The sequence below is a fragment of the Aulostomus chinensis genome, chromosome 5 (assembly GCF_037954235.1).
Source record: "Aulostomus chinensis isolate RoL2024-O1b breed Wild chromosome 5, RoL_Achi_v1.0, whole genome shotgun sequence".
Classification (NCBI taxonomy): Eukaryota; Metazoa; Chordata; class Actinopteri; order Syngnathiformes; family Aulostomidae; genus Aulostomus; species Aulostomus chinensis.
In genome coordinates, this window is record NC_141324.1 from 26,881,889 (window position 1) to 26,903,434 (window position 21,546).

The 21,546-nt window shown below is 43.0% G+C and overlaps 1 protein-coding gene across 3 annotated transcripts in view; it reads right to left on the bottom strand.

Moving 5' to 3' along the window:
- The window catches only part of piezo2b (piezo-type mechanosensitive ion channel component 2b), a 74,448-nt gene that overhangs the window by 3,582 nt on the left and 49,320 nt on the right, over positions 1-21,546 (bottom strand). For 2 of the 3 annotated variants that reach the window (XM_086204291.1, XM_086204290.1), the window contains 30 exons: positions 21,115-21,319; positions 20,400-20,501; positions 19,885-20,050; positions 16,802-17,045; positions 16,605-16,713; positions 15,959-16,115; positions 14,895-14,984; positions 14,052-14,170; positions 13,425-13,493; positions 12,321-12,424; positions 11,659-11,757; positions 10,857-10,977; positions 10,666-10,743; positions 10,356-10,522; positions 10,078-10,271; positions 8,787-8,960; positions 7,738-8,403; positions 6,762-7,020; positions 6,429-6,608; positions 6,046-6,352; positions 5,572-5,704; positions 4,774-4,921; positions 4,485-4,696; positions 3,968-4,126; positions 2,525-2,672; positions 2,032-2,220; positions 1,479-1,571; positions 969-1,138; positions 325-444; positions 109-188 (listed from right to left, as the gene is read on the bottom strand). In XM_086204291.1, coding sequence (XP_086060417.1) covers positions 109-188; positions 325-444; positions 969-1,138; positions 1,479-1,571; positions 2,032-2,220; positions 2,525-2,672; positions 3,968-4,126; positions 4,485-4,696; positions 4,774-4,921; positions 5,572-5,704; positions 6,046-6,352; positions 6,429-6,608; positions 6,762-7,020; positions 7,738-8,403; positions 8,787-8,960; positions 10,078-10,271; positions 10,356-10,522; positions 10,666-10,743; positions 10,857-10,977; positions 11,659-11,757; positions 12,321-12,424; positions 13,425-13,493; positions 14,052-14,170; positions 14,895-14,984; positions 15,959-16,115; positions 16,605-16,713; positions 16,802-17,045; positions 19,885-20,050; positions 20,400-20,501; positions 21,115-21,319 — 5,062 coding nt within the window. The remainder of the gene's footprint in view (positions 1-108; positions 189-324; positions 445-968; positions 1,139-1,478; positions 1,572-2,031; positions 2,221-2,524; positions 2,673-3,967; positions 4,127-4,484; positions 4,697-4,773; positions 4,922-5,571; positions 5,705-6,045; positions 6,353-6,428; positions 6,609-6,761; positions 7,021-7,737; positions 8,404-8,786; positions 8,961-10,077; positions 10,272-10,355; positions 10,523-10,665; positions 10,744-10,856; positions 10,978-11,658; positions 11,758-12,320; positions 12,425-13,424; positions 13,494-14,051; positions 14,171-14,894; positions 14,985-15,958; positions 16,116-16,604; positions 16,714-16,801; positions 17,046-19,884; positions 20,051-20,399; positions 20,502-21,114; positions 21,320-21,546) is intronic. The other variant, XM_086204292.1, reaches the window with a different exon arrangement.

Here is a 21,546-nt window from a genome sequence, read left to right on the forward strand (position 1 = left end):
AGGGGCAGTCAAAACAGGCACAGTATTTCCCTTGCTGTCAAATTATAAAGCAACAACTTTCTCAAAAGTCAGTTCAGTTCACACTGAGATGAAAACTGAAACGTTCACCTTCGTAGAGCTGCTCCACCGGCTTGGCGTCGGAGTCACTGGGGGCTCTAATATAACGTGGAAATATGTCTGTCAGGGTGCTGCAGAGGAAGAGAGGCCGTCACTGCAGGAAATCTGTAATTTGACTTCTTGATATGTTGAAAAGTATAAAAGGAGACGATTTCCTGCTCAGAGTTCGATGAGTCCAAGAGGACAGGAAGCAGCTGGAATACTTACACTTGAGAGTCAGTTCCGGTTCCATTTAGGATCACTATCAGCTTTTGTTTTGTCATGGTGTCCAGGGGTGTCACTCGTTTTCCAGAAGCCGTTTCAGCCTTGGCACCAAGACTGAGGTTCCTGTAATCACAAGAGAGGACGGGAGTTTTACTCAGCTCATAAAACTGTTGCTCCGAGTTAAACGATCTATCAACAGCTTATATGACACAGTTCCGACATACACACCTCTGAGTGGACTAGACTCTGTGGTTTATGTTACTGATGTTAACAAGCTGGACAATCAAACGCTACAATAACAGTAAAGGTCCTGAAACTGCAAAAGAGGGATTTGTTTTTAAATGAGCATCGAGAGAAAAACCATCAAGGATGTAATGGTTCCCTCAGCGTCATTAATTTGAGGCCACACAATTTATCTCGCTCCTAAAATGTAAGTAATTTGTGGCCCAAATACATTTTTACTGCACTTGTTTATCTTTTTCAAAAATCAAAGGGAACAGGTTTCATCTTGAGGTTAATTTTTTTTTCACTGCGTGTACAAGTAATACACAACCACACCGCCGCTCCTCCTGGGCTTCACACATGACACTTTCTCTCCGGCGTCAACAGCAGCCGCGAAGCTGCGCGTCGCCCCCGTCAAATAATACCTCTGCACCGACCAGGACACGGTGATGAGGAACTCCTCCTCGGAGTTCAACATCTCTATCAGGTTTTTCCTGCTGGGTGGGCTGATGGTCCACAGGGAGTTGGAGCTTCCCTTCAGCTCAGCGATGACCAGGTCCCCCGACATGTAGCCCTCCAGCCACTCCAAGGCTGTCTGACCGGGACACGAGATCACAAATAAGCACCAGACGTTTTCAATCATCCATGATGAGAATAAATGGCCAAAAGCAGGAAATTTGATATTTCGGAGTGACTTTCTCGATATCTAGGAATATTTTCAGGCAGATGCCATTCCTGAGCAATGTTACAAGGTTTTTGTTTTTTAAAGTCTTTGTTGAGAAATGACTTGAAAATGATTAGAACCCTGGAATAAAGTTAAAAGAAACCAGCCAATGAACAGGAAATTAGTGACAAAATGTTGTTGTTTTTTTTTATAAATGACAGGAAAACCAAATTCATAATTACTGAAAAATCCCTGTGAGTCATGTACTTACATCATTCCTGTCATACTTCTCCATAAAATCTTTAAATTCCTTGTCTGTCACGCTCTTGAGCTGCTTTTGTTGAGCGCTCATGGTGAAGATGGGCTGGGAGGAAAAGAAAAAAAAGACTTCAAAGACTTCTACACGTACATTTGTTAGTACTTTTACTTAATAATTAAAAATATATTAAAAATAATTGTGTAGTTTTATCAGCAAGACATGTATTAGATACAGATATGACATTCGATTTACAACCACAGCTGCCGATGTTTTTCCTGCAGACCCAGGAAATTTGATCACAAGAAACGTGAAAGTCATTAAGATGTTGTACAAGAAAATGAATTTATGCTAAAACAGAGTGAGACGGATGAAAGATGGGAACAAAAATAACTGTGCAACGCAAGATGTGAAAAAGTAGCCATGGATATAATTTAAGACCTGGCCTTCCGGGAAAGAATCCAGCTGAGATTTGGCTTTTGGCAGAGCGTCAGTGCTGGTCTCTCTGTTTCTGTTTGCTTCTCGGTCTCTCTTTCATGCAGCTGTTGTCACGAGGAGCAGCTCTCACCTGAAAACCAGCCAGGGTGATTTCAAACGAGACGTCCAGCGGAGGATTGACGACGCCGGCGACAGACTTGATGAGGGACATGAAGAGCAGCGGGAACCAGACGATGCAGATCAGCAGCATCACGATCATCCCTCCCATCCCGTACTTCACCACCTTCTTCTTCTTCTGGCCTCGCGGCTGAGGGTACCTCTGCAGCCGCACGACAACACCAAGGACATTACAGTTACACCAGGACTATTGAAGGGAACACAATGCGCTCAATTCACAGGAGAATCAGAAGCAAGAGAGAACAAAAACTTTCTGATTGAGTCCCAAAAGACAGAAAGTTCACTTTATTTCCCAGAAAAGTTCATGAAAATGAAACACTGGCAGGCAAAACAACAAAAACAAAAACAAGGGGAAAAGATGAAGACCTCTGTGAAACCGCACAAGTCAATTTCAGCAAGAATTCCAACATGACAGCTTTGGGCTTTGATGCTGTGAAGACAAACACCTTCTCAGACTCCCGCCAACATTTGAGGATAAAGATGTGAGCGTAGATGTCCTCCACGCAGATCCAGCTGGACAGGGACAGGGACGTGTCAGTCCAAACCCAGTCCATGACGGCTCGCAGCTCCGTCAGGAAGGGCACCAGCCGGAAACTGGAAGTAACACACCAGAGTTAGTTACCCTGGGGAAGAGGATCAAGCTGGATTTTTTTTTTGAGCAATGAATTCATATTTGTGAATAATGTACAAATAATAAAATACAATCATATATAATATAATACATATATATATATAAATAAAACCTGGGAAACACATAGCCTACTGCACTTCATCACTATTGGATAATGTGACATTTAAGTTCAGGTTTACCGTTTTTGTGGATGTATGAGGACACGTACAGTGTAGTATATTAAGTAAATGCTTATGATCATCATTATTAAATTATAATACTGGAACCTAATCTCTCTCTACTCTGGGAATACTACTTATAATGTTCTGATTATGCAATTGGCAGAAATTAAAAAAAAAAAAAAAATTGTTTCCCAGAATGTTCTCCCTAAGAGCCGGGTAATATTCCGGATAAAATAACCTAGAAATGTTGCTTGAGGCAACAGATTATTGACCAAATATTTTTTAAAGTGTTGCAGTTGAAACATTTTCCAACTAAATATTTAACAATATACTGAAGCAACATAATTATCCTGGACAAAAATATTGTCAAAAGGTTCTTTAAATGTTACATTAAAACATTTGCTTGAGGCAACCTCAGAACCTGCGGCTGAAGTTAGCTAATTCTGTGGGAACATTCCCTTCTAGCCGTTTGTTTTTTTTCCTAATTTACTTTATGACCTCTTCTTATAAGTATTACTTTAATTTTTCACTGTAAAAACACATTACAAAGACATCATATTCATGCACAGCCAGACACTTCAAAGCTGGTCGGCTATGCAGTTTTCTCAATCCAAAACTAATATTATAATAAGCAGCAGTGCAGTTATTAACCCGAGATGGACGTTTGGGTTTGTAAAATTATCTCTGACTGTCACGAGGGAGGTAAAATGTGTGTGATGAAAAATGTGAATTGAGAGGCTGTCGCTGCGACGAAGCCTTTTAGCCAGCATCAATCATTCTATCATGTTTACCATCTGCAGACTACTTGTGAAATGTGGAGAAAAAAAGTTCAAGAAACATTAAACGGCCAAATGACTTGGAATCAGTTATCAAATCTGTTGTCAGGATGTGACAAATGTGTTTTCTGAGGGAATATTCACGTGCAAATTCCCCAAAGATTTCCCTCGGGCAAATATCTTGTTTGGAGATATATCAATGAAACAGTCATCAGCGTCTTTCCAGCCACGCAGCAGCGACTCCTCGCCACCCTGACACGACCTGAGACTTGGACCGGTTTGCTCAGCTGGAATAAAAGATGCTTTCCCAGCGTAACTCACCCTTGAAACAGGAAGAGGTTGACATAATTGTAGCTCTTGGTGAGGAAGTTACCCAGCACACGGGTAGGATAACCACAGCGGATCTGATACGCCGACAGCCCAAAGTAGATGCACTTAACAAAATACCACATCTGAGCCACTGTGTTTTTGCTGAAACGCCTATAGAAGGTGAGAGAAATGGGACGCAGCTCGTCAAATTATCATTAAATATGTAACGCTAGCATCAATCCAAAATGACTGTTAAGTGACAGCAGAAAATAATGAATAATTTAGATTTTTCTAACAGAAACTGACAAGGAAAATCAATGAAGAGCACATTTCCACCTAATATAAAATGTTAGGATTTACAATCGATCATAAAAAACTTTGTGTGAATGGGGACTTTTTTCTGAGGTTTTTTTTCTTTAATAAATACGTACCTGGGGAATAAATGACACAACAAAAATATCAAGCTTCACGTAAATTGCTCAGGACACAAACTGATCTCTGAATTGATATTAATATGAATATATCTTACTTCTCTGTAACACCTGGCAGGATAAAGAACATCCAGAAGTGAATGCCAAAGACCAGGATGACCTGGAAAATGACCTTTCCCATAACAGACTTTCTGAGGTAGAGAGCCCTGTCCACCACCATGGTCCCAAACTGGATCAAGACCATAACCAAGAAGGGTCCTGGCACCTGATCCTCGGACAGGGATGATGTAATGTCTGCTGCTGAGTGTTTCTGCAGGGGAAAAGATAACTCAGCAATACTGCTGAAAACTGAGGGATATACTCACTCTTACGGAAAAAAAAACCTACACCAAACGCCCAGAACCCAAACACAATGATGATGAAATCGACTGTGTCGGCGAGGAACATCAGCACGTAGACGTCTGTTACTGCACTGTAGTCTGGATGGATCAAGTTATAGAAGAACTGCCGCATGGGAAGGTAGATCTCCAAGAACCTGCGACGCAGATGAGAACAACTGTTCAAGACCCATCGTTACTGTGAGCAGAGAGAGGGGTGGCTTTCTTGCATTTGTTTTTTTTTTTTTTTTTGGTTTTTTTCATTTACATGTAATTTACATTTTGTCTCATTTGTTGCCATGTCAAGTTTTTTTTGTCTTTGTCCATGTCGCACATTTTGCTTTTAATTTGTTGCTATTTTGATCACGTGTTGTGTTTATATGTTGGTGTCGTCCCTGACAGCAAAAGTCACCTTAATGCACTGTAAGCTATACAACACGCGAAAGGTCAGAGGTCACTGGTTGTACAGTTTGGGGAAGCATGAGTGAGTCCAGCATCATTCATCGTAGACAGAGAGGCACAGGGAGTGTCACAGGAGTAGCTGCTACTTGCTATGTTGTCATTTTCTTACCCAATATAAGAACAACATTTGCTGCTTTTTTTTTTTCTATACTTGTGCCAAACTGTGCACCCAAGGGTGTGCATAACATGTTTCCTGATATATGACGGATGCATTATTCAGATGCACCGACACAGGCGGATGCACATCCCCACAACAACATTAGAACGTGAAGGACATCATCTGCTGGGGGGGGGGTTTCAGAGAGCAGACGTCTGTGCATTCCGAAGCAAATACTGCATATCATACTGCTTTATGATGAAAGCTTTTCCTTTGTACAGCTGCTCCTTCAGTTTCTCCATAATCATCTGTTTTCGGGTCTTCTGATGCACGCTGGCCTCGCTGCCATCCCTGCGGCTGCTGTTCCGGGAAGTCACACTTCCTGTGGAAACAATTTACATTTCGAGCTGTAAATGAACTCTGACGATGCAGCGGGCAGCTGACACAGCCAGGGACTTACTCCAAGCTCCCTTACTTTGGTTAGTGATGAATCTGCAGATTTTTTTTTCTCCCTCAAACACTTCGCTGTATTACATTTAAAATAAATCCCAAATCCAAGAACTTCTTTCTTAAATTTTAGTCATGCCAAAGACTGAGAAACAACACAGGTTATTGTTTTGTATTTTTAATTGCTTATTCATTTTCTGTCGATTCATTTTTCTGTTATCCAGCCAAAAACTCTACGACCTCAAGAACCTAAACCAGATTACAAAAGCCCGTCACCTCGTTTTGACCGTGCAGAAGAGCGCAAAGATCGGTGAGAGATGTGCGAGCCTCCGCTGGAGCTCTTGCGGCGCTGGTACGTCTGCTGTGGTGGGTTGTGTATCTGGACGTGACCCGAATCTATGGAGGTCCCAAAGTTTATGGACCTCAAAGTGTGAGTGGAGCCTCTCGTCTCATTGTTCAAGGAGGACGCGGGGTCAGACTCCCTCTCACTCTCCTCCTTGTCTTTCCCTTCATCCTCTGACTCACTCTGAGGTTGCAGCTCTTTCTTCTCTTTGGGATCATCCTCATCCCACAGACCGTGGCACTGGAAAACGGAGAGAAGACAAGGTGTCATGTTTTATACCAGAATTTACATCAGAGCTACGTGGACTTTGCAGCACCTTCAGGATGGATCTGTGGAAGAAGAGGGCCAGTAACTGGAGCAGGTCATACATGACGTAACCATCCTTCTTCTCCACGCCGATGATGTTTGGAGGGTGAAACGGTTTATCCTTGTCTATCTTGTTCTGGTTGAAGGGGAAGAAGCCAAACTGGAAGAAGTACTTGATGACAATCGTGATCTGAAGGGAAAACAACACGAATGAAACAAAGATATCAAAAGACATCAAAGATAATGTACAGTATATGGATAAAAATTGAATTATTCAACTATTTGAACACAATTTAACATGAATGTCGAGGAACTTTTTTTTTTTACATCATCATATCTGTACCTCTGTGTAGACAATGGCGGTCATCCAGTAGCGCTTGCTGGGACGGGGCACTGACAGCATCGCCCAGAGGAAAATGGTGATGGGAAGAACCAGAGTGGCACAGGAGGCCGACACCATGTGGTTGATGATGATGACCAGGTAGCACACCATCTCAGAGTGAGCCACCAGCATGTTGTAGAGGGCGTAGCAGAGCTGGAGGATGAGAGGCTGACTTTGGTAGAATTTATCGGAGTGATCGAGCTCCTCATCGTAAAACATCCTGGAGAGAACAGTGATGGGGGGGCTTTAACACTAGAAAACAGTTGTGCTTTTACCAGAGTTGTCACACATAAAAATGTGAAAGAAAAATGTCATCTGATAAATATAAATTTAAGCTAATCAAGGAATAAGTAATCATGGCTAAATATAGTGTAGCCCTGAGGGGAGATCATGGGCTTTCCCGTTACTTTTGACACTTGAAGTACATTTTGCTGCTCGTAATTATGCACACAGGTTTACCGAGCCTAAGGGGACATGGAGAAAAAAAACAACTTTCTCATGCTCTCCAGAAACTATCTGGTGCTCACTGGAAACAAGAACATTGTCTCACGCTTGCCGGAAACCATAAACTCTGCAGTGAGAACAAGAAATTTTCTGGTTTCCGGTGAGCATCTGGTGAGTAATTATTTCCTCTGCTCACGTCCCTTTAGAGCCTCCCAACAAGTTCAAGTTCATTGTCAGAAATTTGACAGAAGTAAAGATGTAAATTCAAATGCAGTAAAAGACGTCTGCCCTGGTTCTCAGCCCTTAAAACTTACATACACATAAAAGCCAAAACCAGCCATAAAACCAAAACATGAACTGTGAATGCATGTTTTGAAGAGCGTGTTCATGAATCTAACCACTTGGGGGTTGAAACTTTCTTTGAAGCAGCTGTGTGTCTCTGGAGGTGTTGAGTGGGGGAATGACAATAAGCCTCTGTCGCGTTTGGACTCACTTGTTGAGCAGCAGTTCGCTGGCCGTCAGCTCAGTGGTCATTGAAGGCAACATGATGTCTGACCTGCTGTCCGAGCGGCTGTCAGAGGTCATTACCATACGCCTCTTCCTATCCATGTCACTCTCATCATCGCTGACCTCCAGCCGGTCAAAGCTGACCGCCTTGCTGTAGCTAGGAGGCACGTCAGCGTCGGATGTTTTGGAAGCGTCCGTGTCAGCGGTGTAGAGCAGTCCTGCCTGTCCTTCAGCCTGCATGAGATCCTGCTGTCCTCCCCTGTCCTCACTCTCATTGGTGAAGTCCTTTTCCTGAGGAAGGGGGGCAGACTCTGCCTCCTCCTGTCTGACAGAGGGACCCTCCTCTGGACAAAGAGACTCCCAGGGAACTTCTCTCTCCTCTCCCTCCTGGTCCATGGACCCCTCCAGCCCCTCAAGCTCTCCCTGAGTCTCCCGCCCCTCACCCTCCTCCTCCTCCTGCTCCTCCTCCTCTGTCTCGCCAGGTTCCACATCACTCCAAGGACCACCCTTGTCCTGTAGACCCTCATCCAGCTGTTGGGATTCCCAGGGAGCCTGCTGTGTGTCCTCCCCTTGTTCATGCTCATTCTCCACCTCTTCGATGGTGTCTGTGGTGCCTTGTCTGGAGTAGAGCATCACACACTGAGTGGCCTCGCTGCAGGGTACAAACACAGCAGAGTTTGGGTCAAACAGCATTCAGACTCCTCTGATTCTCTTACTCTAATAACAACCCACTGGAGCCGCATAACGAACTGACACTGAAACCAGAATGACATCACGAAGCACAGACCGTGCAGCATGTTACAAACAACAAGTTTCTGTAAATTGTAGGGTAAATTTGATATGCAGTTTTGGGTCTTTTATGGATTTTGCAAAGAAAATCCTGCAATTTTTCAACCAAATTCCAAAATTTAAAAAAAAAAAAAAAAAAAGAGGGTGCATTAATCTGTGCACCAGTAATAAAGAGGCACAAGTATGATAATTATGCATGGAAGCTACATTACTAAGCGATACATGAGTGATGCAGCAGCTGGGCACCTGGACATGAAGCTGCTGCCGCTGTCCACTGAGGAATTGGACATGTCCATGCCACACATCTTTCGTAGTTTTGGCCTGGCTCGCTCGCTGGTTTTGGGAATGCACTCTGGCATCCCATCAAGATCTTCTAAGGTGGATTGGCGAGAAAACAGGGTGGTGGCCTCGGTGAAGGCGCTGACAGATGGCGAGAATGGCAGATGGAAAGCGTTAAGAGGATGAGATGGAATGGATGTAAGATAAATCAAAGCGGGGAATCTTTCAGGGGCTGTTACAACTACGCCGGAAACGACATCGCTTATCAACATATGACCATAAGAATCCTGAGATGTAGCAGAGGATGAGGATGGAATGGCTCAATACGACTCTCCTATCAATGGCTGACAATGTTCTGCTCACTGAATGCACCTTCATAACATATATATAATATTTTATATTCACAGAGGCTTTGAGGTTTCTGCCTCCTCCAAACGACGGTAGAGGTAAATTGTACTTGTAACGCTCACATCATTGGAAAATCACAAAAACAACAGATTTCCGTGGAAAAAAAATGACAATATTCTGTGAGGGCAGAAATTCCGTGAGAAAATGATGTTTTAATTCAACCTAAATATGTATCTTGTGTCTTATATGGTCGCATGAGGAGCTTGATGGATAAAGGGCTACCTGTATTGAAGTAATGTTGAGAGGCTGTTGCCATGACAACAAAAGCCTGATGGAGGGGTGTTTGTCTCTATGAGTATCACTGCTCCCCTCTTGACAATAAACAATACGAATCAGAAATATGAGGCCTTGTGATACTGGGAAATTGCAACACAGGAACCCAACTGACTGGATTATTGAGGGCCGATACAGACACCACCCATCCAAACATTCTGATGTCGGTTGATATGCAAACAGAAGAAAACGTCCTGAAAAGCCAAAAGCCAAAGCAAAATGTATCAAAACAAACCAATTTACAGTCTTATATCTGTCATATGTAGAAGTTACTTTGTTTACATGTGAGTAACAGTGTAGTTGTTTAACCTGCGCTTAAAAAAACGGCTCCTTTATACAACATAATGGAAAGTTATCTGCAAAGTTTTCATAATGCTGCACTCACATAGGGGCGGGCTCTAATGTAAAGATTAAAATCTGAAACATACTGATGACCTGTAGCGGACATTACAGTGCCTCAACTTCAGCATTTGGACTTTGCCCCACAGCCACAACCTCCTTAACATCAGCAAAGCAAAGCTCAAAGGTGGAATGTTCATGCACTCTTTTGCTGGCGTTCACTCCCCACGCTGTGCACCTCGATATGCTGTCTCGAGAGGCTGTGGAGTCCTGGCTCTCCATGCGGTAGCCTGCTCGCCTTCTTCTTGGCCTTGTTGAGCCCAGGGCCGACTCATCCTCGTCCAGCTGATCCACACTGGCCTGCCTGGACATGTTGAGTTTCATGGCCTTCTGGTAGTAGACGTGGATGCTCTCTCTGGATGGTACGTTGCCCTGGTAGAGGGAGAGAGGAGTCAAGCCATTTACTGGTTCGCTCGATCATACCAACGACCCCCCAAGCAGCTTTGAATCAGGCACCTTCTTGACTTCTCTGGTCAGCATGCAGCGTTCTATCCGCAGCACAGTGGAGATGTCGATGTACTCCCTGCACATGTCGTTCATCCACTTGGTGAAGCTGTCCACGGTGGTCTGGAAGAGCACCCACGTGAACTTTATGATGTTGAACACTCGCTTGATGATGTTGTCTGGGTCAGATCACACAACACAGGAGTTTATAAGATATTGCATTTTCACGACAACAACTTTAGGCTCCACTAAAGAAGGATGCTGACAGCACAGTTGTGCGTTTTATTTGATATCTAATGAAATCATTTAAAGAGAGCCCAACCTGGACCACTAGATTTCTTGTTCTCATCTCCTTTTTCTTGGTCATCTGACAGCTCACCAACTTCGATGGCTACATGGCCTGCAGAAGCAGAGTGCACAAGCCTCAACGTGACTAAAATGACATGATGCTACTAAAACCACGATTCATTTTAAGGAAAGTTTCATCAGTGTTTCTCTCTTGAAATCGCCTACCCTCTTTCTTGCTTCTCTTGTGTCTAACCCCCTTTGTGTATTTCTTCCAAAATTTGCGTTTCTCTTTGCCTCGGGCCCTCAGGGCAGCTTTGGGGTCTGTGATCCAGGCGTGGTAAAGAAACTGGACAACAAGAGGAGGAATTTTAGTGGAAATTCAAAAAGGAGAAGTCGAGGAGGTGAGCAAAAGGCAAAAAGACAATTTCAATGTGATAAACAAGAGGAAATTAAAGGTCTTCTTGTCGTAGAGTTGCAACACATAGCATGCTAATGGAGTTCTTCCCCACTGACTTCCTCAGCTTATCTCATTCCAAGCTTTTATTTTTTAGCTGACGGCTGCAACTGCAATTGTTGCACCGTCATTTTTTTGTTGCACTGAAACAAACGCAGCCTCCAGTGTGGTCACTTACACAGAACACAAAAAGACTCAAACACTGAAAGCTGTTGCATAACTGAGAATGACAGCAGACATTTTCAGAGCAACGCATCACATGGAAAGGTCACATCAGACAGAGAACGAGTGTCACAATGGCACGATTTTAGAACAAAGCCTCTAGTTCATGCAAACTACTTCAAGCCCAGTAATCTGACAGCAAGACGCAAGAAGTTAAATGCCATTCCAGGTCATATTTAGTGATTTATGTCAAGCCATTTTAGGGAGATCATGATATTTCCAACAATGTCCATCACTGCGCTGCAGATTAACTGTTTGTATCAAAGCACATCAAGGAACAGGACCTAGAAAGTGGTGGTAGTCATCGTTCATACAGTAAAAGCAAGCAGTGTTAGTGCTGGTGGTGAGTACCTTGCCTGCCTTCACTACATACTGCAGTATAGTTTTAGGCAGCTTTATGACAGACTTGGGCAAAGCCAGAACAGCAGAGACAAACTTCCCAATCGCTCGCTACAGAGGGAGGACAGAGTGAGAGAGGGTTAGTAGAAACCAGCCATATCACACACCAGAAACAATCTAGTAGATCATTTAAGAAAATAAGATACAATGGGAACATCTAAAAGTGCTATGTGGCACCGGAAGTCCTGCTTGATTTATCTGATTTCTAGTAAAAACAATTTTTTAAAAACTTGAGATTTTCTTTGTTTGCAGTAAGTAAAATAATTTGCTAACGCGGTTAGCAAAAGTTATTTGAATAAAAAGATGAAATCCTCCTTATAAAAAAAACCAAGCATCTTCATGCTCCTGAGATGCTACTTGTGAAGCAATTCTTCAATTAAGATTTTTAAAAAATTACAAATTAGACAACTATATTTACAGCAAGTTAGCAACATTTGTTTTTTTTTCCCAGTGTGACCCAGTTACCGAGCAAAGGGCTGGTAGTGAACTCTATTTTTCACCTTTGCTGAATGCAACATCCTCAATTGATAAAAATCTACAGTCGGGTGATAAAACCACTGTGTCTGAGGCGGATTCAGAGACCCCCTTCACATGGAGCTGCTGGAAAACTGCACCTGAAACGCAGACTTCTTTGGTGGGTCCTCTTCCTTTTTCTCCTCCTCCTCCTCTTCTTCCTCACTGTCAGTTTCAAACAAGTAATATTCTCCACTTCTAACCACTGAGGGACACGGGATAAAGTTCAGTTACATTCAGTCCCAGCGAGAGTTAAGTCACAGCGGTAAAATGAGGCTCAGAGATGGGTCGCTCGCTTAAAGAGGAAATTCTCATTAAACTCTATTTTATTCACCACATATCAAACTGAATCTAAAAGATACTTTTTAAACAGCGTGACAATATAAAGCAGAAAAACACCATACCAAACATGTTAGTATGGCTAATATCACCATGAGCACAAAGCAGAATGTTTTTTAAAGATTTGACGTGTTAGAAGCAATGGGCTGACTTATGTCCTTGAACAGAACCACGGTGGGTGGGAGGCGAGGGAGGATGCTGGGGAGACGGAGACGAAACATCAAATGACACGGATATAAAAATGGAGAAATTATTTGAAAAATGTCATGTGGGGTTGCAGTATGAGACATGAGTTCAAACCAAACAGGCAACCATTTTTTGGAATACGATCATCATCCGCTTTTATTTTGCATCTCAATGGTCCAATCATGGCTTCAGTTCAATATTCTTCAAGGAAATACCTGTTGGGTGATCATGTCTACAAGCAAAGAATGAAAAAACTCTTTTTCCTTTATTCCAGTACTGAGAATAAAGGCAAGTTGACTTCATATCTTTGCATGAAAATGTTTTACGACAGAGTGATTCTCTACTGTGGGCTCTTAAGGTGAGACCGAAGTTTAAACCCACTGCAGCCATTAGTCATTTTCTCTTTCTTTGCTATTTCAAAGTGTCTATTTAAGGCAAACCCTGCCCTGCAAGGACACTGACCGTATTATACATCATTTTAAGTGCCTCCTCTTAGACGAGGTAACAGGGGTCCTTAAATAGAGGCAGAAAAGGACTAAAGTCTGGATGGTGAAAGGCTAGTGTATGCTGGTGCCTTCAGAGCCCTGGACCAGTATTGGAATCCTCAGTGTTCTGGTCAAGGACGCAAGGGCCAATCAGAGTGGAGGAAGAGAAAAAGAGGGTTTGGGGGGTCAACCTACTGGAAGCATGGTCAACCCACGGCCTCCACCACTGCTTTTTTTTGGTCTTGGCTTTCGTTCGCCGTGCTCCTAAAATTTCACAAATACATCAATGCAACATTTCACAAGAAAATCAATTCTTCTGCAAATTTCAATGTATATTTTGACAAAATGCTCTTCAAAAACAAACAGAGAGAAATTTTAAACGTAATGCTACAAAATAAGGCATTAATTCACTCTCACCCACCTTCCCCGAGCACCACTAGAACTTTGGATATTTTTTTTTTTGCAGATATTTTTACAAGTGATTTCATAGCTAGTCGATATTTGCAGTGATATTTACACACCGGAAAACACGCGTAAATATTGTGAATGTTTCTCTTCATTTCCAAAACGTTTGGAAAAAATGTACAAATTCTATATTTACTGAATTGTTTTACTCATCAAAGGAACAGATGATGAGCGGAGGTGAAGAGGCTTGAGCAAAACCATCAATGCGGGCCATCAGACTGATACTGATATATTATGAAAGGATCAATATCTGCCGATAGCGGTGATGCCACTATTATTGTGCATCCCTACTAGCAATCATAATACATCACTAAATATTGACGTGAGAGTGAAAAGCCCCGGCAGCCTTCGTCATACCATCATCGTCCTCCACGGGCTGGACGAGGGTCTGCCCGTCTCCGGATTCCTGCACCATGCTCAGCATCTTCTCCTTGCCTCTCTTGAACTTTTGCTGCCTCACCTTAATGCGCTCCATCCTGATTAGATCAGAGAGATGGAGAAGACACGCTTCAGTATCGACACGGGGGAACATAACTGACTGCCCATAAGCATCTCGTATGGAAATTAGTGCATGTTATATAACAGTGGAGTGCTCATTAAGGCGAGTGAGTGGATATTATTAGAGTTTATGAGTAACTCCTGAGGTTAAGTGGTGGAAACACATTAACTTTATGTAGTATGATATACTGAGGGCCGACTTCCTGGAAACGGCAAAGATGCTTTCAATCCTGAACAGGTTTTTTTTTAGTCCCTCTGAAACATGTTTTACTTCTGTGTTTACCAATGAGGCCTAATAAGATATTCAAAATCCTGATATACACACATGATGTGAGCGCAGCCGTCCAGAAGCTCCACGGAAAGACAAATAACAACAATGGCGATGTCAATGGTGCTAAAGTGATCCCCAACACACGTGCTGCTGAGTCCTATTTGAGAGAACTACAGAGCCCCACTACTGGCCAACCGCTGCTACTGCACCGAGGAACAATATTGTATGTTCCTATGTAGTACAAGCAGCCACAACTTTTTTTTTTTTTTTTTTTTTTAAACTGAAGCTCCCGTTCATGATGATCCTATGATTTCCTTCTCTCAGTTTGGGCAGACGCACACAAAATGATCCCCAATTGATTTGAGTGCTTCACAAAAATTCACAAACAACAGCAGCAACAACATTTTGCTCTTCAACATTTTGATTCTCACTGTCTCTTCAGCTGCTCCACAGATTTGCGCTCCTCCTCCAGTCTGGCTCTCACCGCCTTCACTATGGTGGCCTGGAACAGCTCGGCCCCTCTGAAACACAGAGGCACGCCATCGACTGATCACGCGTTCACAACATCCAGTTCAACGCTGAACGTAGATCTGTAACCCTCCGTACCGGTCATTATGTGCTACATAGATGATTGATGCTTTAGAACTCTATGCCAATTGTGGCGTAGCTGGTTCTGTTGCCACAAATAATTTGATATGAGTGACATTCCTCCCCCCAAAGAGATCTGCACCCTTGAGCACAGGCCAAGGAGGAAGTCTTTGTATTTCTATCACTGGCCTTGGCAGAGGTTTGTGCTCCACAGATTACAGCCCTCAAACGAAACATTCACGAAACTTTGTTTTCTGCTGCAAGCGTTGCAACCCAAGGGCACAACTGGCATTGTTCTTCCTTACCTTTGCCAAGGAGAGGAGGTGGTTTTCCCCCCGTGCCTGATGGTTTGTCTTCTGTCAGAAAGCTTACGAATAAAATACCGGGCTGCAAAATTTGATTCAGTCTTTTAATGACAATAATAAGTAAGTCAATTATGACCCCCCCCCCCCCCACACACACACACACACACACACTCTTCCTTTTTTGCTGTCTCTTACTACTCATTCATGCTTTATTTTCTATAATATACCTGAATTTATTCTAAATAAACAAGGGTTTATACATTTCCTATGGGAGAAGGAATTCTGCTCCATCAAGTAAATAATATCAGATTCCATCAAGATCAAGATTTTAAACACTTTTTTGAGAAATGTAAGCTTTATGGAATGTATTCTACAGGACAGTTGCCCCATTTTGGAGTAGTTTTTTTGCAGGCCGAGCTTGCCCTTACTGGCACTGCCGTGTGACTGCAAGGAGTCGAAGCAGTAAATGCGTCCATGGAGGAGCACAGACGATGGAAGGTGCCATTTAGTTTTGAAGCAGGTCCATTTACCATAATGACAAAAAACATAGATATCTGGTAACAATAGGTGTCTCTACGTAGTGAGAAAATCCAGCTCTGTACCTGGACGCCAGGATCTGTGATGCCCGGATATCCGCCACCACGTGGAGGAAGTAGTAGCTCATGAAGACTCGCCTCTGCAGCAGCAGGAAGGCAAAGCAGATGCTGTCCCAGATGATCCCGGCCTCGTTTTGGGGGAGCTCACACTTAGAATTAGCAGCTGGTCAAACAACAGAAAACACAGCCATTCACAATAAATACCTGATTTAATCCCTCGCTCATCTCCACAGTTACCGGCATACCGAGGAGATCAAAATTATGCGCTTGTGTTTCTTGGAAAGGGAGCAACTGAGCTGTTCTGTAAACTATTTTATTTTCATGACAACTGAATGTGAAGAGAGAGTAAAGTGCCTGACACTGAAGGAGTACAGTTGCAGTAATTTCTGTTCACTGCAAAGCTGTTTGCCATCGGGATCAATTTAAAGACTGAGTAGAACAAAACTGGCATGAAAGATGGAAAAATAAACAAGGATGTGGGTTTAATTCTGAATCATTTGGAAACACACACTCGTGGACACGATTTGGAACAGCAAATCAATGTAACAATTTAAAGCTGCAATAATAGTAGCCAAAATGTGAGGGGAATATCTTGCCTTTTATATCTATATGAATAAATCCAACCATAAAATGCAGACTGATGTTCACTTACACAGGTCATCTTTGATTTTGTATTCCTTGATGGTGCAGGCCAGACTGAGCAACTGGATTAACCAGCAGTTGTTTTTTATCAAAGAGTTGATGTAGCCACAGGCCAAGATCTGGGGACAACAATCCGTTATTGTATCTGACTCTCCATCACGTCGACAATCCTCTTCTCTCTCTTAGTAAAGCATCTGCCATACTCACGGACAAAATATTCTTCATGGTGATCACAAAGATGTTGTAGGCAATCAGGAAGTCCCAGTAGTGGAGGATCTTTTTGATTGGTTTGAGCAAAAGTTCACCGCCAAAGAGCAGAAAGTAGAAGCAAGCCACCAGGTAACCCATACAGAAGACACTGATGCGTGTGGTTCCAGTGATGAAGATGATGGTGAGGACGAACCAGAACAGGTAGCTAAACATGATGACCTTCAGCATATCCAGGTAGGACCTAAAAGACAGTGGGGAGTTGAATGTGAATTGCGAACCGGTTTTCAGCCTGTGTTTTGAGGGGCGGGGCCATGGATCGTGTGACATCACAAAACTCTCAGTCCCTCCGACCGCCGTCTTTCAAGGCAGCACTGAAATCTCAGTATGTCTCTTTGTATTCTGTCCCTATCAGCAAGCCATCCAAATGTAACGCAACCTACAGAGAAACAGAGCTCTCAAGAACCCTGGCTCTCAGCTAGACTGTCAATAAGAATCCAATGAATCCAGAATGTCATCTCAGACCAGGGGACACTAACCCAAAATTTTTGGGGGGGCTGATTGTCCAGTCTTGTCCAAGGGAGCCACTTTAAGCGTTTCAACCACTGGCTTTTAAAAGTGATATATTGGTGTGTTGAAGAGCAGTAGAACTAAGAGGGAACCTCAAACAGTCATGTTAGCTAGGAGCTAAGAGGTTAGCATTGACAATAACAGTAATAATAACAATATGATAATAATAATCATAATAATGACGACAAATCTCTGGTCAGGCTTAACATAATAATTTGATATCATGTGGAAGGCTACTGTGAGGCAGGATGGGAGTTTCTGACCTCTGTCCTACCTCATCAAACCCCAGACCTAAAATTCAGCCCTGCTCTTCCCTGTGGCGCCAACAGTGCACAAGCCAAATTTCATGTATGACCAGTTGCTGAGTGAATCCAGTCACAGACAGGCACGGCGCCAGAGCTTTCTTACTTTTACATTGTGAATGCATCTCAAAGCAGTGATAGATGCACCCAAAAGTGATGTAATCTGACCAGGGAACAAATATTCACACAAGATCAAAAAATACTTATCCAGTTTGCTAACCCCTCAATCATGAAGTTCCCGAAGCTGATCTCTGATTAATGACCAGCAGGGGGCAGCTCCACCAGTTGTGTAAAAAAAAGAAAAAAAAAAAAAGTGATTCTGCCAAAGTCAGTGAACAAATGACCTTTCTTCTCACTTGATTTGATTTGAATGGATGCTTTAGATCATGCACCATAAATCGCTTAAATAGGGCTGTTTGTCCCAATTTGTCACATCTTACTGTCCCCCTGGGGCAAAACCTCCTGGAACTTTGAGTCTGGAAGTCGCTGTGACGACAGTGCCCCCCCCCCCCCCCCCCCAAAAAAAAAGAAGAACTGATTTCCTTCTCAGCAATGCAGAACGCTACTCGCTACCAAGGATTCAAACTTCAACTGCACAATATTAATCACACTTAGTGGATGGGTTAGTGTCCGGACACTGGTAAGAGTCTGATCAGTGACCGCCAGTGCGAGCTGAAACCTGACTCCTGTCACTCAGTCAGCACAGGTGCACTACTGCATGTGTGTGCGCTGTAATATGCTAAGAGCATGTGTATGGATGTTGTGTTTCCGCCGCTAATATGATGGATAAACATGGGAAAAAGCATGCACTCATTTGATGGATGTGGGGGGAAAAACATGGGACCACAACAGCGCCGTTTGAGAGGGAATTCTGATGAAGTGGCTGAGATCGGATGATGCGTTGATGGGCCGGAATAGCTGAGAGAGTGTCCATCTTTATCAGGGGGGAGAAAATACCTTTTCCATACTTGAAAGCTATTTATTGAGTTAGAGTACAAGGCAAAAGCGTCTGAGTCGCGGAGTGACGGACAGAGTGTTTTTGTGGATTATGGATTTCTGCCCCCCACCCCCACCCCCCTCCCCCACTCCACCTCGTATCCGTAATTTGATCCTGGAGGGAAACGATGGAATAAGTGCAGAGCTGCTATGGCGTGGACAGACAGGCTGCGCAGCTCTTTTCTCTCTACTAGTGCTTGTTGATGGACACAGAGTGCGTTAATAAAAGACTTGCCTACTTTGCGCATCAAAACAGTGGAATGTGAAGAGCACATAATCAATGGCTGTGGACAGGTCAGGATCCTATCACTGGTCTTTCTCACACTTTATCTCCAAGTCTCGCAAAAGCTTCTCTCCGCTCTTCTTTAGGTGCAACACATGACAGTTCACGTATCAGACTTGCAGACTTCTGCAATAACGCGTATCTGATAACATCTCTCGCTAACACTCTGACGTGAGCTGCTGTCATTCGTTTTCTTTTTTCTCATCTTTATTTATGCAGGATAAGGGATTTGCTGAGCCAGTATGTTCTTATTCAGAACCACTTCTACAGTTACACAGTTGGCAGCCAAGTACAACAGCGCTTCTCTACAGCGTTGACCTCCAGCAGCTCGACTGGAGAAATCCAGTTGAAATATTAAGTGGTACCGTGGCTCAGTGTTTGCTGGGGGAAGTAAGAGGCGAAGACACCTACACAGGTCTTTAAACCAGGACTCATCCAACCAGGGACCACAGCTTTGTCTTAAAAGGCTGATACTGCACAGAATACTTATAATATTGAGAGAGAGAGAGGGAGAGAGAGAGAGAGAGAGAGAGAGAGAGAGAGAGAGAGAGAAAGAGAGAGAAAGGGAGAGAGAGAAAGGGAGAGAGAGAGAGAGAGTTGACTATACATATTTTAGGTAGAAATGCAGTTTTCAATAGCTCTGCTTGTTTTGAACACATTTTACTTTTGACATGATTACAGGCATCTTTCATAATTAAGCATCAATTACACCGGCTATTTCACTTCCTCTGCTTCCCTGAGCATCATGGCCTTCGATATCAATGCTGGCTCAAATGGCAACAAAATTATGACAATTGTTTTCATGTAATCCAATTTAAAATCTGACACCAGTTAGGAATCTAATATCGTGCCGTACTGCTCTCTGGTCCAAACACGCTCAGGGCCACACCATCCTCCTGTGTGAATGTAGAGTAACGCTGCTCCAGCTGTACCTGCAGTGAATGAAGTCGGGCACAGGGTTGTGGACGCTGAAGGAGGCTGCGTCCAGGTCTCTGCAGATCTCCACATTGTCTCCAGCCATGATGCGGACCGCCGCTTTGTTCTCATCATCAAAAACCTGCCTCTGAAGAGAGGCACACAGCAACAACATGAAGTCGTCTAGGAGAGGAGAGGAGAGGAGAGGAGAGGAAAGGAGGGCGAGATCTGTCACCACACCTTCTCAACAACTCACACAGCCGTGTTATTTTACCTGCATGGACATTAAAAGGCAGTGGAGGAAGAGGGATTAAGAGCTGGTACTGAAATAAAAGTTGCAATACAGCTAAGTTAAAATACTCCTTGCAGGTACATACGGCGTTGAAAATCGTATTAGTCGAGTATTAGCAGCACAACTGAGTTACTTTATCAAAATAAAAGTATTAATGTAAAAGTAATTTGCGTAAAATCTTCCTCTTAAAAGTCTCCAAAGTTGCTAAAAGAAAACTAGCAGGCCAAGGAAGAAACCTACAGATGAGGAACGATGGGTTGGGCCACGTGAGGAAGTCTGGAACATAGAGCCACTTGACCACGTTGGAGTCTGTCGTAGAGTTGGGGAACCTCCAGGGATAATCTGAGAGAACCAACACACACACACACACAAATATATAAATATAATATAATAATATAAATATATATATTTAAAATATATAATAATAATAATAATAATAATAATAATAATAATAATAATAATAATAAACAAATACATAAATAAATATGTAAATAAAATAATTTTTAAAATTTGAAACTTGGATTCACTTTTTGACTGTATAAGACCTTGACTTGACCTGGACTCGCGTCTCAAATAAGTAATCGGGGATAAAAACAAGGTGATAAGAGGAAACAACTTTTATTTCCCCTGTAATAGTGGGTAAATTAAGACATAACCTTGAGACAATGTTCTTCCGTTGTACTCATTATTAATAAAACTAATGATATGGTCTACACGATCGCAGCACTATGAATAACTTGAAAAATAACTGCATTACAAAAAGCTGTTTTTCGACTTCTGTGCATTTATCAGGCAGAGATCCAAACAGAAATAAAAGATTTTGCTGTATTTGAATTTATGTATTGACAAAATAAAAACATAGATCAAGTGCAACTGACAGTCACTTTAATCATCTTTCCAGTTATTGGCTGCTGGAAGCCTGTGACATCACCGCTCATTCTCGGTGAACACAAACCTTTACAGGCTGCGGGGGGAATCCCTATGCAGACGAAGTACTGGAAGGTCAGCATGCAGGCCAGGAAGCAGCAGTATTTGGGCCAGATCTCAGCAATGGCTTTCCTCCTTCGTCTGTACATGACCGCTATCAAAGCAAAGGCATGAAGCATGGCGTAGAAGTCCATACGCTGCCCGATTACATTCACTACCAGCAGCAGGCAGGTCTGTGGGTTGCACACCAGAGAAGAGGCCATGAGAGGCGCATTGTTTGTTGCATCTTTACCTTCAGGCTCTTACCATCTAGTAGTTAAGCACCGTCTAGGCTACCATCACTGTTAGAGGTGCTAGGCAAAAACTATCAATGTGGTAAACCTATTGCTACACTACTATAAGCAGACTATTAATGTGGTGGTATGGAGACAAGAAGAGCCGATTAAAATCTGGGGCTAAT